Source organism: Lathyrus oleraceus, chromosome 5 (genome assembly GCF_024323335.1).
Source record: "Lathyrus oleraceus cultivar Zhongwan6 chromosome 5, CAAS_Psat_ZW6_1.0, whole genome shotgun sequence".
NCBI classification, from domain to species: Eukaryota; Viridiplantae; Streptophyta; class Magnoliopsida; order Fabales; family Fabaceae; genus Lathyrus; species Lathyrus oleraceus.
Window position 1 is genome coordinate 244,172,792 of NC_066583.1, and position 25,574 is coordinate 244,198,365.

At 37.5% G+C, this 25,574-nt stretch overlaps 2 protein-coding genes across 2 annotated transcripts; both read left to right on the forward strand.

Moving 5' to 3' along the window:
* The first annotated feature begins 7,906 nt into the window (after positions 1 to 7,906).
* On the forward strand, positions 7,907 to 10,164 carry LOC127083464 (uncharacterized). Its single transcript, XM_051023781.1, has 7 exons — positions 7,907 to 8,192; positions 8,269 to 8,360; positions 8,461 to 8,611; positions 8,739 to 8,866; positions 9,085 to 9,243; positions 9,343 to 9,528; positions 9,719 to 10,164. The coding sequence occupies exons 1-7, from the start codon at positions 7,997 to 7,999 to the stop codon at positions 9,926 to 9,928; spliced, it is 1,122 nt and encodes a 373-aa protein (XP_050879738.1). The 5' UTR covers positions 7,907 to 7,996; the 3' UTR covers positions 9,929 to 10,164.
* Positions 10,165 to 11,144: 980 nt separating this feature from the next.
* LOC127079992 (uncharacterized) lies at positions 11,145 to 11,822 on the forward strand. The gene has a single exon (XM_051020334.1). It carries the CDS (start codon positions 11,145 to 11,147, stop codon positions 11,820 to 11,822), a length of 678 nt encoding a protein of 225 aa, XP_050876291.1.
* The last annotated feature ends 13,752 nt before the right edge of the window (positions 11,823 to 25,574 follow it).

Below are 25,574 nucleotides of genomic sequence, written 5' to 3' on the forward strand. Positions count from 1 at the left end.
TTGTCTGGGACAAATTTTATGGATTGGCATCGAAATCTGAGGATTATCCTCAAACATGATAGAAAGATGTATGTCTTGGAGAAACCTGTTCCTGAAGAGGAACCTCCTAGTTTTGCACCTAAGGCAGAAAGAGATGCTTATAAGAAGCATGTCGATGATGCCAATGAAACTGCTTGTCTCATGCTAGCTACCATGAACTCAGAGTTGCAAAAGCAACATGAGAACATGGCAACATTCGATATGATCGAACACCTGAAGATGCTCTATCAAGAGTAAGCAAGGCATGAAAGGTTTGAAGTTTCAAAAGCCCTTTTTCAAGGCAAGTTAGCTGAGGGAGCCCCTGTATGTCCCCATGTGGTCAAGATGATTGGGTATGTGGAAAACCTTGAGAGGTTAGGTTTTCCCCTCGGAAAGGAACTTGCGACTGATTTGATCTTGCAATCGTTGCCAGATAGATTCAGTCAATTTGTCCTAAATTTCAATATGAATGATATGAACAAATCTCTTCCTGAACTGCTAGCCATGTTAAGAACTACTGAGCAGAATCTGAAGTCAAAAGGGAAGTCCATTCTGATGATCGGAAATGGAAAGAGACAGAACAAAAGACCCACCAAGCAGGGTGATAAAACTGTGGAGAGGTGGGTCATATTAGCCCACAGTGTCCTAAGCCGAAGAAAGACTATGACTTGTTTGGCTGCAGAGTGCCGGTTGAAGACTATGACTTGTTTCAACTGTGGAGAGGTGGGTCATATTAGCCCACAGTGTCCTAAGCCGAAGAAAGAGAACCAGTCGGGAGGCAAGATCTTCGCTTTATCGGGTTCTGAGACTTTTGCAGATGATCGTTTGATCTGAGGTACGTGTTATATTAATGGCTTTCCTCTTGTAGCTATTATTGACACAGGTGCTACTCATTCCTTTATATCTTTGGATTGTTCTGTGAAACTTAAGTTAGAGATATCTGAGATGCATGGAAGTATGGTGATTGATACTCCTGCGAAGGGTTCAGTGACTACTACTTCAGTTTGTTTAAATTGTCCTTTGAGTATTTTTGGTAGAGACTTTGGGATGGACCTAGTGTGTCTTCCACTAGTGCAGATTGATGTTATCTTGGGTATGAACTGGTTGGTGTTTAACCGAGTTTATATCAATTGTTTTGATAAAACTGTGATCTTTCCTGAGATTGAGGAAGGAAAGAGTTTGTTTCTATCAGCAAGGCAGGTGAATGAGGCAGTAGTAGATGGGGCAGAGTTGTTTATGCTGTTAGCGACTTTGGAGGCTAAAGATAAACTGGTGATTTGCGATCTAGCCGTGGTGTGTGATTTTCCTGATGTGTTTCCTGAAGAAGTGAATGAATTACCGCCAGAGCGTGAAGTTGAGTTCTCGATTGATTTGGTACCTGGTACTAGGCCGATATCGATGGCTCCGTACCGTATGTCTGCTGTTGAGTTAACTGAATTGAAGAGCCAGTTGGAAGATCTGTTGGATAAGAAATTTATTCGTCCGAGTGTGTCACCGTGGGGTGCACCGGTGTTATTGGTTAAGAAGAAAGAAGGTACTATGAGGTTGTGTGTGGACTACAGGCAACTGAATAAGGTGACGATCAAGAATCAGTATCCTTTGCCGAGGATTGATGATTTGATGGATCAGTTGGTTGGTGCGAGTGTGTTCAGCAAAATAGACTTGAGATCTGGGTATCATCAGATACGTGTGAAAACTGAGGATATTCAGAAGACTGCTTTTAGAACAAGGTATGGACATTATGAGTATTCTGTAATGCCTTTTGGTGTGACTAATGCGCCTGGAGTATTTATGGAGTATATGAATAGGATTTTCCATCCGTATCTAGACAAGTTTGTTGTGGTGTTTATTGACGATATTTTGGTGTATTCGAAATCGGAAGAAGAGCATGCTGAGCATTTGAGAATGGTTTTAGGAGTTCTACGAGAAAAGAAGTTATTTGCTAAACTGTCCAAGTGTGAATTTTGGTTAGAAGAGGTTAGTTTTCTTGGTCATGTGATTTCAAGAGATAGTGTTGCTGTTGATCCTTCTAAGATTGAAGCTGTATCTAAGTGGGAAGCTCCGAAGTCAGTTTCTGAGATAAGGAGTTTTCTTGGACTTGCAGGATATTATAGGAAGTTCATTGAGGGATTTTCTAAGTTGGCGTTACCGTTGACGATGTTGACTAGAAAGGGGCAAGCGTTTGTTTGGGACTCAAAATGTGAAGAAGGTTTCCAAGAGTTAAAGAGAAGGTTGACTACTGCTCCTATTCTGATATTACCGAGTTCGTCGGAATCATTTGAGGTTTACTGTGATGCTTCATTGTTGGGTTTGGGTGGTGTGTTGATGCAGAACAAGCAGGTTATAGCTTATGCTTTGAGACAACTGAGGGTTCATGAGAGGAACTATCCGACACACGATTTAGAGTTGGCAGCCGTGGTATTTGTTCTGAAGTTATGGAGGCATTACTTGTACGGGTCAAGATTTGAGGTTTTCAGTGACCATAAAAGTTTAAAGTATTTGTTTGATCAGAAGGAGCTGAATATGAGACAGAGGAGATGGTTAGAGTTCCTGAAGGATTATGACTTTGGTTTGAATTACCATCCGGGTAAAGCAAACGTAGTGGCTGATGCATTGAGCCGGAAATCATTGCATATGTCTATGTTAATGGTTAAGGAATTGGATTTAATTGAGCAGTTTAGAGACTTGAGTTTGGTGTGTGAGAGTACTCACCATAGTGTTAAATTGGGAATGTTGAAGTTAACGAGTGGTATTCTGGATGAGATCAGAGAGGGTCAGAAATCCGATGTACTTTTGGTTGATAAGTTGACTCTAGTGAATCAAGGTCAAGGTGGTGAATTCAGAGTGGATGAGAATGGTGTTTTGAAATTTGGTAATCGGGTGTGTATTCCGGATGTTACCGAACTTAAGAAGAGTATTCTTGAGGAAGGACATCGTAGTGGCCTGAGTATTCATCCTGGGGCTACGAAGATGTATCATGATTTGAAGAAGTTATTTTGGTGGCCGGGAATGAAAAGAGAAATTGCGAGTTTTGTTTATTCTTGTTTGACTTGTCAGAAGTCAAAGATTGAGCATCAGAAGCCGTCTGGGCTAATGCAACCGTTGGCTATTCCAGAGTGGAAGTGGGATAGTATCAGTATGGATTTTGTTTCTGGTTTACCGAGAACAATTAAGAATTTTGAAGCCATTTGGGTGATTGTTGATAGATTGACGAAATCGGCTCATTTCATTCCGATCAGAATGGATTATCCGTTAGAGAGATTAGCTGAGTTGTATATTGAGAAGATTGTAAGTTTGCATGGTATTCCGTCGAGTATTGTTTCGGACAGAGATCCTAGATTTACATCAAAGTTCTGGGAAGGTTTGCAGAGGGCTTTGGGAACTAAGCTGAGATTGAGTTCTGCATATCATCCGCAGACTGATGGTCAGACTGAGAGGACGATTCAGTCATTGGAAGATCTTTTGAGGGCTTGTGTTTTGGAAAAGGGAGGTGCTTGGGATTGTTACTTACCTTTGATTGAGTTTACCTACAACAATAGTTTTCATTCGAGCATTGGTATGGCACCGTTTGAAGCTTTGTATGGTAGGAGATGTCGGACGCCTTTATGTTGGTATGAGTCCGGTGAGAGTGTTGTGGTTGGACCGGAGATTGTTCAACAGACTACGGAAAAGATTAAGATGATTCAGGAAAAGATGAGAATTGCTCAGAGTCGTCAGAAGAGTTATCACGACAAGAGGAGGAAGTCACTTGAGTTTCAAGAGGGAGATCATGTGTTTCTTCGTGTTACTCCGATAACTGGTGTTGGTCGAGCTTTGAAGTCGAAGAAGTTGACACCTCGATTTATTGGTCCTTATCAGATTTTGGAGAGGATAGGGGAGGTAGCCTATCGTATCGCTTTACCGCCGTCACTTGCGAATTTGCATGAGGTTTTTCATGTGTCTCAGTTGAGGAGGTACATTCCTGATCCGTCGCATGTGGTCCAAGTAGATGATGTGCAGGTGAGAGATAACCTGACTGTTGAAACATCACCTATGAGGATAGAGGATCGAGAGTTGAAGCAGTTGCGGGGTAAAGAGATTGCTTTGGTGAAGGTAGCTTGGGGAGGACCAGCAGGTGGCAATGTGACTTGGGAACTTGAGAGTCAGATGAAGGAGTCTTATCCGGAGTTATTCGCTTGAGGTATGTTTTCGAGGACGAAAACTCTTTTAGTGGGGGAGAGTTGTAACACCCCGATAAAAATAAGATAATTATTTAATTTAAGTTAATATTATATTTATTAATTTAATTAAATAATTGGAATTTTTGGAATATTATTATTATTATTATTATTATTATTATTATTATTATTGGAATAATAATTATTGGAAAATATATATAAGTTGGAAATAAGGAAAAAGAGTTCCATTTTGGTAAAAAGAGTTTTCACGTGAAAACAGAGAAGCGGCTCAAAAAGAGGAAAAGGGCAAAGAGGCAGAGCAAGAGGAAGAAGGTTGGAGAAGAGAAAAGCTTGAAGCTTAATGGATTGCCGGATTAACTCAGGTAAGGGGGGTTTATCGTCGTTTAATGGGTATTATGGGTTAACATGTAATGGGTAGTGATAAGCCGTTGATTTGACCCTAATTGGATTATGAATGTTGAAAAATTGTGATGAATAGATGATGTGAAAACTGTAATTGAATCTGTAATTGTGTGAGTTGTGATTTCCCGAACGTATAGCTTTTTACGGAATCGGAATCGGAGGTCCGGAAGTCCTCCAACGGCGGAAAATGCGGAGAATTCTGCATTCTGCTCCGTGTTAGCGCAGGAACAGCTTTCTGTCTTGCGTTAACCGGTTAACCCAGGGTGTTAACCGGTTAACACTGTTAGGAATTGTGAGGTATTGTTGTTTTGCTTGCGTTAACCGGTTAACCCAGGGCGTTAACCGGTTAACACTGTTGTGAGTTGTGAAAATATTGCTGTTCTGTCTGCGTTAACCGGTTAACCCAGGGCGTTAACCGGTTAACACTGTTAAAATTGGCCAGGAAGCGTGTTCTGTCCTGCGTTAACCGGTTAACCCAGGGCGTTAACCGGTTAACACTGTTGGAAATTGGAAAAATTGATATTTTAATGTTGTGAACATGATTGGTGATTGGCCTATATCGGTGTGTGATAATAGTAGGGATTATTTCCCGTTGTTTTGAGTAGGATAGGTATTAGTAGAGTGTGCTAATACTGTGATTGAATTATTTGGCATGACATGATATGATTATGTGATAAATATGCTGATGATGTGTGAAAATATGCATAATGTTGTGAATGTATATATTATGTATGTAATTGTGGATGGACTGTTTTATGGCTTAGAGTGTGAGCATATGTCCATTGTGGATTGTTGTTGATGTTGCATGCTAGGTGATTTGGCATAGCATAATGTGGCCTTTATGGTGGTAGCTAATTCCCATGGTGAGGAATTAGTGATGTTAGTCATTTTTGGACTGTTGTTGATGTTTGCATGCTAGGTGATTAGCGTGCATAGCATGGCCCTTGGGGTGGTAGCTAATTCCCATGGTGAGGAATTAGTGATGTGAGTCACTAGGTCTCAAATGAGTGAGACTAGTGAGCTTGGTAGCCGTACCTGGATTTGGTCGGTGAAGTTGAACTATATGTTCACGAATAGTCGGTACCGCATGCATGGAGTCTCATTGCATAATGTATGTATGGCGTATAATATGAATGGATGTATTCCAATATTATACGTGTGTTTTGTGTTGGTGTTGAGCATGAGTTGAGATTATAAGTGTGCTTTATGTTGGTGTTGAGTATGATGTTTGAGTTGATGTGCCGTTACTGAATGTGTGTTGTGATTAGGGTGATGAAATGTGTTAAATTACTTAACATTGCATGATATTTTATAATGCTTATTATATCGATTGAGGAACTCATCCTTACAACTATTTTTCAGGTAACGAGCAGTGATTGAGTAGGAGCTAGTGCTTGGAGTCTAGTGTAGTTCCTTAGTGGGTCATGCTCTGGTAGATGTAACATCGGGATGGGATGTTTTAATTGTTTTATTGTTGGTTGTTGAACCAGTTTACATGTAATGTGTTACATGTTTTGTATGATTGATTTGATTTCTATCCGCTGCGAATTATGCAATGTTTATTTTGATTAAATAAAGAGCATGACAGTTATTTTGGTGAATGGTGTGAAGTGATTGTGTGACACCCTTAATTGCATATCTACTCTGATATATATTTGTTGTTTTAATTAAATATTTGGGGTATTTTAGAAGGGTGTTACACACAACCCCCTATCCGTCAAACTTTCCGTTCCACAAACACACAAACATACAACCCTAACATGCCATACACCCAACCACAATACTAAGAGCATACCTCGTACCACCACCAACAACTAGATCATCATCAAGAGACCCAACATCGTTATGCACCCAACACATCACCCTACCATAGCCACCTTAGGCAAAACACCCAACGATCATTTAACATCAATTGTCCCTCCTCCTACCATAGCCAATAAGCCCAAACATCTTAAAACCAAAACCTTCAACAACCATATGTCTACCAAACACCACAATAATCATTTCAACCTTTCCTCGACGCATCATTCACACCAATGTCTCCCTTCAATCGTCTCGGTCACCCTCTAACAACTTAAACACATCCCAACTACTCTTGCATGGGCCATGAACTCAGTTATGGCGGTACCCTTTTAATGCATACACAAGACTACGCTGATTTGTCTGACTATCTCAGGCAATCTCTTGCAGTTGGTGGTGATGTTCATGGGCCCTCAGATACTCAAACACCTGGGGGTGAATCATCAACGTGGGTTAGGGCCACGAGTTCGGGTAGCTAAGGGATGTGGGACTGGAGGTCGGTTAGGTGATTCCGGTCATCAACATTAGCCTTTTTTGTGTAAACGGGTATTAATATTAATATGAATTGGTTCGATTTCGAATTTATCTATCATGTAGAATGTTTTTTAAAAAAAAATTACAAAACACACAGAGGTGTCAATCCAATTGACGTCTCCCTTGAAACTTAACACATAGACGTCAATTGGATTGACAACACAATGAGCCCTAACCAATTCAATTGGCGTCTTCTCTCTAAGTTTAAGAGGAGACGCCAATTGGTCTGACGCTTCTTCTTAAAAGTGGAGTAGATTGAGAATTTTTTTGAAATTAGGATTATTTTGGATTTTTTTTGAAAATCAAAGGTATTTGGATTAAAAAAATCCTCGGTATCAATTAGTATGAGTGCAATAATTATAAATACAAAATTACAATTAACGATGTGAAATTAACTCTTAAAACTAATTTAACTAAAATTAAACAGTAATTTTGATTGTAGTTAATTTATTTATTAAAAATAAATATATTAAAGGAATGAAAGAAAAAGTTGTGCTTATAAAAAAGAAAATTGAATTTCAGATACCAAAATTTGATATCACATTTTGCCTCAATTTATTTTTTCTTTAAATTAGTTTACTATTATATCTTTTTATGTCCTTAATAAGAAGTACTAAACTTTTTTTAAATACTTGCATAATAAAAATTTGTATATTTAATTAATTTTATGGATAATGCTTTGTGTTCTATAAATATAAATAAAAAATATTTTATTAGAAATTGTGTTTTGATTTAGATAAAAACATATAGTTGAAAAATATATAATTAGTTTTCTTAATGCTATTTTAAATACAAATTTATTATAAGTAGGTTTTTTAAATAGTGTCCCTGGGTTTAGAAAAGCGCAGGTTAGCTACGAAATTATATGACGATGATGAGACTAATTCCAAAACTTTAAGACCGTAGGATCTGAAATCAACGGCATCAATTGATCTACATGACGTGTCTTTGAAAAACACACAAAGTAACGCAAGCGTGAAAGACGAAGAAGAAGCAGGTGTATATAGTAGTTGCTTCCACCTTAGATTTTCACAAATAAATAAACAATTAATTAATTAAAATAAATGGACCGAACACTCTTACTCGCTCTCATACTCTTCACGGCGGCCGCCATCGCCGAAACAGACAACAACCTCACCTCTCGTCAGCCATCATGGTCAACTGCCGTGGAGGAATCCGATCTACTCCCACCGGACGCCTCTGTTCCCGACTCCGACGGCGGTTTCTCTTCAATGGACAGCATGTTGCACTGGGCAATAAGTATGCATAATTTGAATATTCATTGCCATAAAAATTATTTCGTTATTTTATTTATTTTTGTGTGTGTGTTTTTTAGGTCATTCTGATCCAGAAAAGTTAAAGGAATCAGCACAGGTTCACGAAGGATTATCACCAAGCGAACTTCAAAAGCGTCATATTGAAATCAAAGTAATTCAATTTTTCTTTGTGATTATGGTGTGTGATTTTATGTTTGTTATTTACTTATTACTTATGCTGCTGTTGTGCATTGTTTGTGGCGCTTTAACAGGAATTAATGGAGAAAACAAAAATGTTATCTGATGCTGAATTGATGAAAATTTCTATAAGTGATTTGAATAATGTGTCTATATCTTTGGAAGATCGATACCGAGCCTTGCTCGAGCTTCTCGAGCTTGTTGAACCATTAGATAATGCAAATGGTATAGCTATCTTTCTATCAATGTTTATTTGTTTCTTACTTGTTTTGAACATAAGTCTTTTCTGGATTTGGGGTGCCGGTTATTAGTTCAGTTTATAATCCTAATAAGAGATTCTAATGTGTGTCAGATTTGAACAAACTTGGTGGGCTTTATGCTCTCGCGCAACAACTTAATCACTCTGATCCGGGTATTAGGGCTCTTACTGCATGGGTTCTTGGAAAAGCCAGTCAAAACAATCCAACTGTTCAGCAACAGGTATGTTGTTGCATTGATGATTTATAGAATTTTAGCAAGTTGTTGTTAACTGAATCAAAACAAGCTCTTAGTTGAAGTGCATATCAATCCTTGGAAAATACTTATACTGGAATGATAAGAGCTCTGTAGCACCAACACCTCTGCACCCTTTCTTGATATAAATCTTATGCGGCTTTTTTTAACAATATAGTAATGCTGCCAAATTTTGACTGTTCTAGGTCTTGGAACTTGGTATACTCTCAAAGTTGATAGTTATGGTAAAATCTGATTCCATTGAAGAAGGCACTAAAGCATTATATGCTGTTTCAGCTTTGATTCGGAATAATATACCTAGTCAGGAATTGTTCTATGCTGAAGCTGGTGGTTTGATGCTTCAGGTGACCGATCTAAGTTGTATTATTATAAACATTGTTGTCGTGTTTTTTTAAACTATTTTTTCTTATGGTAAATGGTAATTGACATTGGAAACTTTTTAGGATATTTTGAGGAATGCAAGTATTGATATCAAACTAAGGAGGAAGGCTGTGCTTCTATTGACTGATTTAGCAGAGTATCAATTAGAAAACATTGACAAGGAGGAACCGTCAGTTTTCAATAGCCAGAATCTGGTGAAGTCTGTGGTTGATTTAACTGCTTCAACCGACCTTGATCTCCAGGAAAAGGTGATTGCTGACATTACATCTAATGTTATTTTTAAAGCATTGTAGAAGGATTGTTTTACTGTCTTACTTATGACTCTGCGACGCAAATGTCATATTTTTGTACTTCGATCTATGCTCTCTCAAAATTTCATTGTGTGTATGAATTGTTGCTGTTTTTTATTTAGTTTGACACTTTGCATATATTAAACAGGCACTTATCGCGATTAAGAGTCTCTTGCAACTAAAGACCACTGAAGCTCGAGTTTTCAGGGACTTTTGTGCTTTAGGTGATGCACTGAATAGAATGAAACAACTGTTGCGTGATTTGATGACGGATGAGGATCAGAGAGACTATGTAATGGATGTCGAAAATGTTCGAGTTGAAGTGGAAAATATTTTCCATAGAAAGCTGATAAAGTAGTGATGTCTGCATGAGTTGACATCCTTAGATTGAGGTTGACCCTGTATCATCATCTAGAGTTTATATAGGATACATTTCTCACAATTTTGATGTTGTTATTGGCATTTGTTAACGAAAACTAGGGGTATTGATACTCATTAATTTTATAGTTGTACAGTTAATAACTTAATACTGTCTTGTTCTAGGCTTCTAGCATTTGGTGTTTTCTGATTTAAATCATATTTATTTTTGGTACAGAGATTTAATTGTTTTTAAATAGGGTTAAATATGTTTGATCTTATAAAATGATATTATACTCCTATTTGAGTCCACTTTTTGCATTTTTTTTCCAGCAGTATCATTTCTTCTCGAAGGAAAGCCATAGGTCATTAAATTTAAACACTGACTAAACATAGTCTTGCCAAAACAGTGATAAAGTATGCAATCTAGAACCATTTTTCCTTCCTCCCTAAAAGATTGAGAATATATCCTCTTTGCTTTGCAATTGATGAATACTTGGTGGTATGTGAACTAATGAGTATGCCTTTTTAGCCAAATCACTCAGAGAGTGAGTGAGTCATGATCCCAAGCAATTTGAAGAGTGAAAAAAAGACTCCATAACTCCTGTCATTAAGGATTGAAATGGTTCTATGATAATTACACTTCTGCAATCCTGACCAGGTTTTGGAAATCCTAATTAGTAACTTCTGGATAACTTCTGTATGAATAGTGAAAATTATCTTGAAGTTTGGGGTTTGCTGGCGTTTATCATAGAGAATGTTTTAATTCACCCTAAATATTTCTTAGTCATCACGCGAAATTATTTAAATGTTTTTAGTTTTTGGAGATGTGTCTCCGAACGCACAAACTTCTGAATAAATATTGAAATATTTCGGAGATGTATCTCCGGAGTAATTTAAAACATTTAATATATTGTTAGGTGGACATTATTATTGTCTTAATCTACTGTTTTATTAGTCTTAGTCTGTTTGAATAAGACCTATTCTTTAGGAGAAATAGGGTTTGTTATTTGTGTTCCTACTCTATAGGCATGTAAAGAGTAGAGTTGGTTATTTCTTTTTACTTGTAAGATGGCTATATATTAGCTACTGATTAATCGAATAATATACATTCCTCTACTCACTTTTGAAGCTTTGTTTAATTCTGATTTCCAACATTTGGTATCAGAGCTTTCAAAAGGGGGCTGACTAAATAGGAGTGTGAGAGTGAGTGAAGCATGACAAACTCTGAGAAATTTGTGACTCAAAGATTTGACGGCCATTATGATCATTGGTCGGTGTTGATGGAGAATTTCTTGAGGAGCAAAGAGATGTGGAACCTGGTGGATGAAGGTATTCCAGCACCAGCAATCGGGACTTCTTCGGCAAGTGAGGCCCAGAGGAAAAGTGTTGAAGAAACAAAACTCAAAGATCTGAAAGTTAAGAACTATCTCTTTCAAGCGATTGACAGAGAGATCATGGAAACCATTCTTGACAAAAGAACATCAAAGACGATATGGAATTCAATGAAACAGAAGTATCAGGGATCAACCAAAGTAAAGAGAGCGCAACTGCAGGCATTGAGGAAGGAGTTTGAAATGCTGGTTATGAAAGAAGGAGAAAAGATCGATGGCTTCATTTCACGAACCCTCATGGTGGTAAATAAAATGAAAGTGAATGGAGAAGATATGAATCAAAGCACAGTGGTGGGTAAGATTTTGAGATCTTTAACTCCCAAATTCAATTATGTTGTATGTTCAATTGAGGAGTCAAATGACATAGATACTATGACTGTTGATGAGCTCCATGGAAGTTTACTTGTTCAAGAGCAAAGAATGCATGGGAATCAGGAGGAAGAACAAGCATTAAGAATTTCTTATGACGACAAACCACGACGGGGCAGAGGCTCATTCTGAGTGGGTCGAGGTAGAGGAAGAGGGAGGTCATCTATGAATAGAGCCACTGTAGAATGTTTCAAATGTCATCAGTTGGGACACTTTCAATATGAGTGTCCTGATTGGGAGAAACGGGCTAACTACGATGAACATGTAGAAGAAGGAGAAAAGGTTCTGCTAATGCTTATGTTGATGCTGGTCAAACCAAAATAGAAGAAGCTTGGTTTCTTGACTCGGGGTGTTCAAATCACATGACCGGAAACAAAGAATGGTTCTCGGAGCTAGAGGAAGGATTTAAACAAACAGTGAAGCTTGGGAATGACACTAGAATGGCAGTGGTAGCTAAAGGGAGTGTACGACTTCAAGTAAATGGTATTATTCAGGTAATCTCAAATGTTTTTTACATACCTGAGTTGAAAAGTAACTTGTTGAGCATATGGCAACTTCAGGAGAAGGGTTTAGCTATTCTAATTCAGCAAGGGACTTGTAAAGTTTATTATCCTAAAAGAGGGTAAATTATGCAAACTAACATGAGTGGAAATAGAATGTTTTATATTTTAGCATCTATGGCAGCAAAAGGAAATTCGATGTGTCTTCAGGCTGAACTTTCCTCCGAGAAAGAGTCACACTTGTGGCATCGTCGATTTGGCCATCTGAATTACTCAGGATTAAGAACACTTGCATACAAGAAAATGATAGACGGTGTGCCTCTGCTCAAAGTTCCAGAAAAGTTATGTGAAACTTGTTTGGTTGGCAAACAGCATAGAGGATCCTTTCCGAAACAAAGTTCTTGGAGAGCATCAAAGCAACTTCAACTTGTGCATTCTGATTTGTGTGGGCCTATCAAACCTGCTTCCAATAGTGACAAAAGGTATATCATAAGTTTTATTGATGATTTTTCACGTAAAACTTGGGTTTATTTTTTACATGAAAAATCAGAAGCCTTTAGTGCATTCAAGAATTTCAAAGCATTTGTTGAAAAAGAGGCTGGTGCATATATAACTTGTTTGAGAACAGATAGAGGAGGTGAGTTTAACTCAAATGAATTTGGAGAATTTTGTAAAGCTCATAGTATAAGAAGGCAGTTGACAGCAGCATACACTCCACAACAGAACGGAGTTGCCAAACGAAAGAACAGAACAATCATGAATGCAGTACGCTCAATATTAGCTGATAAGAAAGTTCCAAAAGTGTTTTGGCCAGAAGCTGTAAATTGGTGTGTTCATGTTCAAAATAGGAGCCTGACCGCAGCGGTAAAAGAGAAAACTCCAGAGGAAGCATGGAGTGGAGTGAAGCCAATAGCAACTTATTTTTGGGTTTTCGGTTGCATAGCACATGCTCATATTCCAGACCAAAAGAGGAGCAAGTTAGATGCCAAAATCAAGAAGTGTGTATTCCTGGGGGTTAGCAATGAATCCAAGGCCTATAGATTATATGATCCAACCACTAAGAAGATCATCATCAGCAACGATGTTCAATTTGAAGAAGAAGAGAGTTGGGATTGGGGAAGAACTAAAGAAGAACTGATTTTGGATGTGCTAGAAGATGATAATGAAAGTGAAAAAGAGCATGTCGGCGAGGATAATATTGAGGAGGTCAGAAATACTCCTTCCGATTATTCACCACAAAATGAAGTAAACATTCAAGAAGTTGCAGCTGAAGGGAGGGTTGAAAGAGTCAGAACAAAACCAGTATGGATGGCGGACTATGAAACAAGAGAAGGTCTCTCAGAAGAAGAAGATATGCATGCAATGATGATGGTAACAGAGAATGATCCATTTTCATTTGCAGAGGCAGTCAAAAGTGAGAAGTGGAAAGAGGCTATGGAAGCAGAAATGGAAGCTATAGAGAAGAACCAAACATGGGAATTGATGAATTTTCCTAAGGATGCCAAGCCTATTAGAGTTAGGTGGGTCTTTAAGACCAAACTTAATGAAAATGGGGATGTCGAGAAACATAAAGCGAGATTGGTAGCTAAGGGTTATGCACAACGATATGGAGTTGATTACACCGAAGTATTTGCACCAGTAGCAAGGCTCGATACCATTCGAACAATACTTGCAGTAGCAGCACAGTCTGGCTGGGAGGTTTTTCAGCTTGACGTAAAAAGTGCTTTCCTTCACGGTGAACTCAAGGAGGAAGTATTTGTTCAACAACCTGAAGGGTTTGTTAAGAAAGGAGAAGAAAGGAAGTTTTACAAGCTAAAAAAGGCTCTATATGGCCTTAAGCAAGCGCCAAGGGCGTGGTACAACAAAACTGAGTCTTACTTTCTGCGTGAAGGCTTCGAGAAATGTTCCAGTTTTACTGGAAGTGATGTGAGCATGTGTATGGAATTTAAAAGGTCAATGATGATAGAGTTTGATATGTCCGATTTAGGAAGAATGAGGCACTTTCTTGGAATGGAAGTGCTGCAAAATTCTGATGGTATTTTTATTTGTCAAAGAAGATATGCACGAGAAGTGTTAGCAAGATTTGAGATGGAAAACAGCAATAGTGTGAAAAATCCAATTGTACCAGGAACAAAGTTGTCAAAAGATGAAGGAGGAACTAAAGTTGATGCAACATTGTTCAAACAAATGGTTGGGAGTCTCATGTATTTAACTATAACTTATCCTGACTTAATGTATGGTGTAAGTCTCATAAGTAGGTATATGTCTAGACCAACCATGTCACATTGGTTGGCAGCCAAAAGAATTTTGAGGTATTTAAAAGGGACAACTGAGCTAGGCATTCTCTACACAAAGAATGAAGGTTTTTCAAAACTCTTGGCATTCACAGATAGTGGCTATGCGGGTGATCTTGATGATAGAAGAAGTACATCTGGATATGTGTTCATGATAGGATCTGGAGTTGTATCCTGTTCATCTAAAAAACAGCCTGTGGTGACTTTATCAACTACCGAGGCCGAATATATCGCAGCAGCTCTATGTGCTTGTCAGTGTATATGGCTAAAGAGAATCTTGAGAAAGATTGGAGTGGAGCAGGTTGAAGGAACTATAATTCAATGTGACAACAGCTCTGCCATTCAGTTGGCTAAGAATCCAGTTTTTCACGGAAAAAGTAAGCATATTCATGTGCGATTTCATTTTGTAAGAGATTTAATAAATGAAGGTGTTGTAGAATTAAAGTACTGCAACTCTCAGGAGCAAGTAGCAGACTTGATGACAAAATCACTCAAACTTGAGCAGTTTGAAAAACTCTGCGGTATGCTTGGAATGGTTAGTGCGTCAGAGTTAAACTAAAATACATGTGTTTTAGTTTAAGGGAGGGAATGTTAGGTGGACATTATTATTGTCTTAATCTACTGTTTTATTAGTCTTAGTTTGTTTGAATAAGACCTATTCTTTAGGAGAAATAAGGTTTGTTATTTGTGTTCCTACTCTATAGGCATGTAAAGAGTAGAGTTAGTTATTTCTTTTTACTTGTAAGATGGCTATATATTAGCTACTGATTAATCGAATAATATACATTCCTCCACTCACTTTTGAAGCTTTGTTTAATTCTGATTTCCAACATATATTCCATTTGAAAGTCATTTACATTTGAATTGTATCGGAGATGCATATCTGTGCATATTTCGGAGATGCATCTTCGTAACGTCTCAGAACTTAGTCTTTCATATTATATTTCGTTTATCTTATATTTCGTTTATCTGTATTCAAATGAAAATTTAAACCATACCATACGATTGAAAAACAAAAATCTTTGTAAATAATTTTAGATGGTCAAAAAATATCATACATAAATAAAATACCAATAAATGTCAAAATATCATACAATCGAGAGTAGTAAAGTAGTAAGACATCCAAAATAAAATACAGATCATAGTACTACTATTATACACTAAGACACTGTTATGTATGTCTGAATACCTCTCATCTACCTCATCTGCCAACTCTGCCTCCTCGGCCATCAATCTCACTCATCCTTCGGCGCTATCTCCGATACATCAATGTCCCATATGCCTTCGTCATGATAGCATATAGGACTTGCCTCACATCATACCCATCAGGGAAGATACCTCTATCAATGTATGTCTGCGCAATCTCCACTATACGACGACACTTAGGCAAGATATCCTCAACATGATCTAGTTGTGTCTGCTCCCTCTCTAGTAACTCCTTATGAGATGGTCTCAGCGGGTCTCTTGGAGCAGTCTGCACCATGTACAGATGTGACACCCTGAAGAATCATTTGATGTACCCCTCGATGTAGCTCTAGTCGCTCTCAACTATGGTAGTCCGTGCCTCATTCGGTACTATATGACTCTCATAATCATCAAACATGTCCTTTATCTGAATATGTGTCAAGGTGGGAGGAGAAGAGACATTAGGGTGTCTCAAAATGGTCTGAGTGTGGTTGAACTGCCGCATGACGCGCTCGGGAAGATGAGGGGCAATGAGACGCGATATGCATGTCAACCATCTAGAGTATATCACTCTCGTCAAATGGTCGCGTATGACGGTGATCAACATAGTTGTTGAAATGCATGTCCTCAGCAACCAAACGGTTAAGATAGACTCTAAAATGTTTGATCGCCTGATTCCTTTTGAGCGGGATAAAAGCAATAGCACACGGCATATCCTCGGTGTATTCAGGCACACTCACCCAGCCATAGATGCACAAGAAGCGTTGGAGGATCCAAGCTTGAGATAAAAAGTTTGGAACACACGAATATTCAGTAATGGTTTTGTAAAGATGAAATGAAAATGAAAAAAAAAACATTCAAAGATCAATAATTATTACCATCAGCAGTGTCATGCTGCCTGTGACCTGCTTCATCTTTCACATATAACCCTCTCTCAACTTCGAATACAGGTAGATCAAACAAGCCACACCCCAGTTGTAATCATGGATCCGCTCGAAATCCATGAAGTAACGTAGGCAGTAAGGACAAATTAACTAAACCACCTCCAAAAGTCTCTAGCTCAGCATCCGCAGCAGCCTCACCTCTGGAGATGACACTAGATCAACAATATCATAAGTAGGAGGTGGGACATGAGGTGGGACTGGATTAGCAACATCATCAGTCGGATGTGGCACTAGTAAAATCTGACGTCTGCGGGAGGATGAGGGGAGTGATGCGTCAGATGGTGAATCTCGTTTTCTACAGGAAGAAGAAGATGGAATGGCATGAGGAGAAGCACAAGCTCTAGAAGTAGACAGCTCTGCCTGACCAGAGGGAATTGGAGCCACCAGAATCTGCTAACTATTCTTCCATCGAACGAATGCGTGTTGAGCAATCCTGTCATACCTTAATATATCATGTCTATCAGTCATTATGCTTGTAAGTCAAAGTAGGGCAGACCATCAGTGCAGGCGAACAACACAAGTAAGAAAAGAAAATTGAGAAATTTTCGGAGATGCATCTCCGATTAATGGGAAACTAAACCGCTAAAAAATTCCGGAGATGCATCTCCGGTTACTGGGAAACTAAACCGCTGAGAAATTCTGGAGGTGCATCTCCGGAATTTTCTGCAACTTAAAAGTCGCGTCAATGGCGTAATGTACCACATGCAAGCTCAAAAAAAAATTGTTTTGATCATCAATTTCATCCAAAAATAACTAATACATTATGGCTAAACTATCTTAAATGTGATTTATACTCATTTCTAACCCTAATAATTGATTTCTACTCATTTACACCAAAACTCAAACATTTAACGAAAGTTCGTAAAACTTACAAGAAATTGATGTTTTTGAGGAAGATGGATGATGTTACAGATGAAGATTGATATTTCCTTGAGTTCTCTTGAGCCTTGTTGAATGAAATTTGACTTGGTGTAGAGAAAAAATTTGAGAGAAGTTGAAGTTGAGTTCAATTTGAGTAATGTGAAATGAGGAAGAAGAAAAGTTTGACGCGACTTAACCTCTAAAGTGTTCCAGTATTCTAGAGATACATCTCCGGAATATTTTAATGTTAACAGATCTTTTGATGCGTTCAGAGATGCATCTCTGAAAACTGAAGATATTTTTAGAATTTTACGTGATGCATAAGAAACATATGAGATGTACTAAAAAATTACCTTATCATATAAACCAATATGATACTCGGTGCACGGGTGATGTTTAACAAAATAGTAAAGTAAGTAATATGTTATAAATTGTGGTTGTTATAGTAATAAATTAAAAGAAAATTGCACCTGTCTCCTTTAAATTTATTAAGATGACTTTTTGTAGTTTTTAAAATATATATTAACATATTCTCAGGTTTATTAAAATGACATCAATATCTCTTTAATTTTAAGTGACAATAAAAAATTATAAGTATATTTGTCTTTTATCTATGGCTTTTGCTTCTCATTAAAATTTTCTGTTGATATATATAAACATATGAGAAGTTTATACATATTTTAAAATAAGAGAGGATATCAATATCATTATAATTTCTCAAGAAAAGTAAGTGTACTTTTCTCTAAATTAAACCATTAACGAAATTCAAATTAAAGCAATATTAATCCAACATTAATACATGCGATAATCAAACATAAATTTTGATGATTGAAGCTGAATTTCGTAAAGAGAACTATCATTTATTCCCTACAATTGCGATTGAATAGGACCGAATTAAAGTCCAATAGATCATATAGTGGTGGTGAAGAAAATAGCAGTAGTTCAACAAAATTCATAGTAGGAAATAGTAGAAATGAAATAGCACATATCAAGCATATTTTTACATTGGATTTTGGACGTGAAAAACAATATTGTCATCAACTTTCAGTTTGCAATCCTTTTTGAAGTCAATTCATCAGATATGTAAATTTCATTTTAACTTTCATTTCTAGCTGCATGAATGATTTTGCATAATTTTCAAAGTGAAAGGTCGTCTCGATTTCTAATAACGATATTTCTTATTCAAAAGTAAAGCAACATTTTGCCATTAGTTTAGCTATATATGCTAAAAAAAACAAAAATCAAATAGTGGATGTTATTTGATACTAGGAGATAAGACACTGAACCATATCATATATATATATATAATATGATACTTTTTTCTTACCGCTAAAGCGACATTAAGGAACCATTTATCTTCAACGAACTATGTCTTTCCATTTGAGAAGTTCAAGAGTGTAGTTTCATAATTGAGATTAAATATCTAATTTGGTTGGTTAACGTTGTCCTAGTTAGGAAGTCATCGAACAAATAGCAAATGTGCGTTGATTTCACCAACCTGAATGCCAGATGCTCTAAAGATCCATACTTGCTACTCAATATTTATAAGCTGATTGACGAGTCCTCAAGCTATAAGACTTTGTGCTTCATGAACGTTTAATCTAGTTATAATCAGATAAAGATGGATCATGTGGACGCTCTCAAGACGTTGTTCATGTTTAACCATGCCAATTATTACTATAATGTCATGTCTTTCGGACTGAAGAATGTGGGTGCCACTTAACAAAGACTAATGGACGTAGTATTCTCCAAGCAAATATGACGAAATATAGAGGTCTACATCGGTGATATAATTGTGAAGACTTTAGAGAAGAAAAGTCATTGTTGACACTTAGAGGGCATCTTAGATCCAGCCAAGAGGTATAACATGTGCCTGAATCTCGCCAAGTGCTCTTTTGGCATTAAGGCACATAAATTCCTAGGATTTATGCTAACCAGAAGAGGGATCAACGTGAATCCTGATAAATGTCACACCATCATGGACATGATGAGCCCTTCTAACATCAAGGAGGTTCAACAACTAACAAGATGCCTAGATGCCCTAACTCATTTTCTTTCCCGTGCAGGTGATAACGCATTCCACTTCTTCGCTACTTTGAAAAAGAAGGAGAAGTTCGAATGGACAAGTGAGTGTGATGAGACTTTCACTAAGATAAATGTCTTTCAGCCGACTCCGCCCATATGGATACGCCCAGAAGTAGGTGCACCCCCTCTATTTGTACCTGTCATTCATCGATAAGTCGGTGAGCTCCATGCTCGTATAGGATAAGAAAAAAACTAAATAGTCAGTCTATTTCACGAGTAAGGTGTTCAAATGCGTTGAGGCAAGGTACCATAAAATAGAGAGACTGACTTTAGAGGTCTTGATAATTGCAAGGAAACTCAGTCCATACTTCCAAAGGCATTGCATAATAGTAAAACTACGTATCCCATTCGTCAAATTTTGAAGAATTTGAACCTCGCAGAAAGAATTATATCCCGGTTAGTTGAGTTATCTCAGTATAATATCCAATATATACCTATAGGAAGCATCAGGTTGCAAGTGTTAGCCGACTTCTTGGAAGAGTTCAGTTTGCCAGTGCGGGAGGACGCCTCTCACATGCGAATATTATCAGTGGATGATGCTTCAAATCTGAAAGAAAGTGGAGCCAAAATAGTGTTAGAGGGACCAAAAAACCTCGTCATAGAGCAGTCCTTATTGTTCGAGTTTAAACCTCAACAACAACCAAGTTGAGTATGAATCCCTCGTCACTGACATGAATCTCGCCATAGAAATGGACGCTTTGAGTCTTAGGGGCAGGAGCGAATCACATGTGATCTTGAATCTGGTCGCCTACGAGTATCAGGAAAATGAAGCTTAGTTGATCAAGTATTTCAAAAAGTTATGCTAATTAACTGAACAATTTAAAGCTTTTGAGATAACATATGTACCTAGGGAATAAAAATCTTGAGCATATCTCCTCTCAAAGCTCACCAGTGCAAAAACACCAAGACATAATCGACCATCATACAAGAAACTCTAACCTCCCTAAGAATTGTGACAAAAGAAATCAATACCATGAAATTCGCCCAACCCACGAGTCGGATATCGCCCATAATACACTACTTAACAACGAACAAGCTCTCTTCTAACGAGTTGGAAGCAAAGATGGTCTGAAAGCACGCGAAAAAGTACACCATGGTGTCTGAGATGTTCTCTAATATGGGAAGGGCATTGATGACATGCGTCATTATGTGATTTTTATGAGTAATTTTGGATGAAGTCGGAGAAACAATGAACAAAATTCAGGCAAAAATGTAGAAAATGGAAAAAAGTTGAAAAAGTGTGAAGAAAGAAAACTTGGAGAAATTTTGAGAAAAAATTAAGAAAATAGAAGCTTTCGCTTATGGATTTAACGCCTGTGTGATACATTCCATCATGGCACGATGAAAGGCTCATTATGGCGTGATAAGGCGACAAATCCTGACACGTTTTGCATCTTTAAATAGAGAATGTTGGCTCCTTTTTTAGGGTTCCAAATTTTATAGAGAAAGTGACGATTTTAAGGATTTTGGAAGTCATTAAAGACCTTATTCTTCCTTGATTTTCATGTTCTCTCCATTTAAACTCATAGTAATTGTTATAATCACTATAAGTAGCTAGATTCATTAGATTAGGTCTTTTTAGACAATCCTTCTTGTACTTGTTGGGTCATATGATTGTTTGATGTTAATTGAATTATTTTATGTTATTTTTATTATTTAATTGTCCATTTGTTCATTGTTTTTTATGTATTGACGAATGCATGAATTGATATTAGATGAGTTGGGATTTTTGACCGTTAATCTACCGATCCAATCTTGGGTAATTATTCAACTTAATAATTAACTAGGAATAGATAATTATAAGTTGTGACTTGTGAATTAACGAACTTATAATGTGTTATTTAACTTTGAATTGGCCTAAGGAAATAGGAAATTATTTTGTAGATTAGTGAGTTATACACCAAGAAATTGAGTGCAGTGGCCTTGTTAATTCATTCTAATACTTTAACATACTCGATATTTGACTAATGTGCAGTTCATCAACAAGTATGAGAAGGGGAGTCAGAATAAGATCTAATCGCCTTTATCTATTGAAATAAACTCCATTAATTTCACGTTTTTATTCTCAAACCGAATAACTCTGACCCCCCCCCCCCCATTTGTTATTTACTTTAATTCGCACGTAGTTACCTTATTTAAATTCGCAATCCATGTGGAGACGAATTTTATTTATTACTTCGATGATACTAGTACACTTGCTAGAATTGTCATAGAGCATCCCTCATGCTAAAGTCTCTAGGGAAAACAAGATTGCCTTGGTCCTCACCTAGGCCTACTAAGGAACATGTGACAGTTAAATTGGTGGGTGAGCTCTTGCCCACAAACTACTAAGGGAAGGTTATTATTGTCTCACCCTGATGAAAGATATTAAATAATTCATTAGAAAACGGACAAGTTCTAGAGAGACTCCAACCAATATCATGCATCAGTTGAAACTCTTCACTTTGTCATGTTGCCATGGTCGTTTTATCAATGGGGCATGGACATATTTGGTCTTTTCCCATTAGCGTCCGAGCACTTGAAGTTCTTAATTGTTGGGGTGGACTACTTCACGATATGGATAGAGGCGGAGGTTCTCTCCAAAATCATGGAAGAAAGGGTTTCGTGTTTCTACTGGTAACAAATTATATGCATGTTTTGCCTACCAAGAGCCATCATCTTGAACAATGGCACACAGTTCGCCAACTCAGCTGTGGTAGATTTCTGCCAAAAGAAAAAACTAGACGGCGGCAAAGGTCTATGGGCCGAACAGCTCTACGAGGTATTATGGCCGTATCACACCATTTTCCATTCAACCATCAAGGACATTTCATTTACAATGGTATAATGTGCCAATTCCATGCTATTAGTCAAAATTGACATGTAACGCTCAAGACTGCTTTTAGGATTATCAACTGACCTCACAAACCAACACAGATCTTTTCAACATGTTTTGTCCTTACTCACACGTTTTCTGGGAAACTTCCTAGAAGGTCACCCATCCAAATACTACTCCAAGCCAAACACACTTAACTATGAAGTTCTTATTTGTTAGGCTACCAAAAAGAAGATGCATCTTATTGATATGTGTAGTACCAATTAATCCATATAAGCCCAGGATCCTCTCATTCCGATGTGAATTCGGTTTTTCCCTATAAGATGTTAGGAGTGTCTCATTGTCATGCCTCATGCACCGACAACCACTCCCTCTCCCTCGGGTGTTACATGTAACCACTCTCCGCCCTCTTCAGCATCGGGTGTTACATGCTCACCAGCTTCCACTTGGTTTGTCCCTGAACCACATCGTACTGGGAGTGGTCTGACTCTAATATCATTTGTAACGCCCAAGATTGCGTTTAGGATTATCGACTGACTCCACAAACCAACGTAGGTCTTTTCAATATGTTTTGTACTCACTCACATACTTTCTAGGAAACTTCCCAGAAGGTCACTCATCCAAATACTACTCCAAGTCAAGCACGCTTAACTATGGAATTGTTATTTGTTAGGCTACCGAAAATAAGATGCATCTTGTTGGTATAGATAGTACTAATTAATCCTTATAAGCTTTCCTTCAACCATGTATTTCCATACTTGCACAACCTTAGGATCCCTCTCATTCCGATTTGAATTCAGTTTTTCCGTAGAAGTTGTTAGGAGTGTCTCATTGTCATGCCTCGTGCACCGACAACCACTCCCTCGCCCTCGGGTGTTACATGTAACCATCATCCGCCCTCTCGGCCTCAGGTGTTACATGACACGCCTGCATGGAGGCGTACTCAATTCAACAATGAGGAAAATGCGACAACACTTAGATTTGCAGTTGACCTAATTAATGAGACTCGTGATTTCGTCCATATTAGAGAGAATTCACTGTCAAACAGAAAGTCACCCGAAGATATAACTCGAAAGTGGTCCCAATAAAAATGCAAGAAGGCGGCTTCATGCTTAGGCAAGTTGTCGTGCCAACCCACTCGGGAAAACTGCAACCTAATTGGGAAAACTCATATCGCGTGTGCCAGAAACTACGTCATAGTGCCTACAAACTTGATGATCTAGATGGAAGACTCATCCTAAGAATTTGGAACTCATTTAACTTGAGATATTATAATAGTTAGTTGTTTACTGTTTCTTGTTTAAGGTGGGAGGCTTTGGTCCGCCAATGCATGAATTCTCATAACATTTTCTTGATATATCATGGATAGGGTAGCATTCTTTTCCCCACATGGGTTTTTAATGAAGCATCCTATTTTAATACATGTCTAAATGATGAGGTTAGACGTATTAAACATGTTGGAACTTCAATGAAGTATCATTTCCGCCCATGAGACTATAGAATATTGGAACTATAATGAAGTATTCTTGTTGCTCACGAGGCTATTGAATGTTGGAACTTTAATGAAGTATCCTTGTCGCCCACAACACTATTGGATGTTAGAACTTCAATGAAGTATCTTTGTCGCACATGAGACTATTGAATGTCAGAACTTCAATGAAGTATCCTTGTCGCCCACGAGGCTATTGAATGTCGGAACTTCAATGAAGTATCCTTGACACCCACGAGGCTATTGATTGACATAACTTCAATGAAGTATCCTTGGCTCCCTATAGGGAAATCATAGGATGGATCTACGTTATATGTTCTTCACCAAGGGAAATTCTAATCAAACTTTGAGGGACTCACCCAAGTAGAGCTTAAGGGACTCTACCCAAGTAGAGCTTGAGGGATTCGACTTTAAAAGTCTCGCTTGAGGGACTCGACTCTAAAAATCTTGCTAAGGGATTCAACTCTAAAGGTCTCGCCTAGAGGAAATCACCTTAAGCATTGAATCAAGGGTCCGTCCAAAGCAGCCCCTATCGTGGACGCTCGAATCAAATAACACTTGAATTAAATCACTTCGCCTTTTCCAAAACCTCGTGCTTGAGGACCTGTGGACTAGGATAGTTTTGTTGGGTCCTATGAGAGAATGTTTCATAAGGATACCAGCAAAGTCAGCTAAATCAATGACGGGTATGACCGCTAGCTACCCGAAGCAAGGCTACAAGTCACCCGAAACCATCCAGACTCGTGGGGCGCCCAAAGTTGGTACATGTCACCCATAATGCATGAGTAGTCGCCCTAATTGAATCACGTTTCTATTGATTTAACTGGTGGGCATGTGGCTCGCGTATAATCAGTCAAAGAAAGAAACCACCTTTTCCTCGATTGCAGGAGGATTCAGTTTCCCAGTTCCACGCCTCTGACCAAAAAGAGGCGGAACACGCTCTTCGACTCTCTAATCCATACCCAAGGAGCCTTCTATATATACCTCATTTCCATAATGAAAAATGGGATCACAAAATTTCCATCATAAAACAGATACATGAGCTCTCCACCACCCACACGTGAGCAATGTCAGACAACTCTACGCGGTAAGGGGTTGTCCTTCATTATACTTTTTTTTTTAGTAAATACATTTTTTTTATAAATTCTCTAAAATAACTTATGAACACAGTTTATAATATAAATAATAATTTTAATTTAATTTATTTTTTATCATAAAAGTAATTTATACCACTTTATTTATAAGTATTCATTTTAAATACTTATACTATAATAGTATAAGATGTTTAATTATGGTTCCTATTTAATAGTAACACATATAATCTTTTGTTAGTGGGGAACACTCATTTTTATTGATAGAAGATATTACAGAAAATATTACTCCATTTCTAAAAGAAATATCATTTTAATAAATAAAATTTCTTTCATTTTAATAAATAAAATTTCTTTCATTTTAATTTTTCATTATTATAATGATAAAATGTCATTTTAATAAATAAAATATTTTTTAAAATGAGTGTGCTCACTTTATATTATAAAAATGATTGATATTTTTTTTAATTGAATCATTTAGTTATTATTCTGTACACTAGTTCCAACATATTTATAAAATTAATTTAATAAAAAGTAATCTTATAACAATATTATTACTTCTTTTTTTTTACAAAAATCTTAAATATCATTCATTAGCTAAATGATTTACTGTTTTCGTT

Bases quoted from the DNA above. Each gene is read 5' to 3' on its own strand.
- LOC127083464 (XM_051023781.1), top strand. From the start codon at position 7,997: ATGGACCGAACACTCTTACTCGCTCTCATACTCTTCACGGCGGCCGCC. The intron at 8,193-8,268 runs GTATGCATAATT...TGTGTTTTTTAG, and splicing joins CATGTTGCACTGGGCAATAA to GTCATTCTGATCCAGAAAAG. The intron at 8,612-8,738 runs GTATAGCTATCT...AATGTGTGTCAG, and splicing joins ACCATTAGATAATGCAAATG to ATTTGAACAAACTTGGTGGG.
- LOC127079992 (XM_051020334.1), top strand. From the start codon at position 11,145: ATGACAAACTCTGAGAAATTTGTGACTCAAAGATTTGACGGCCATTAT.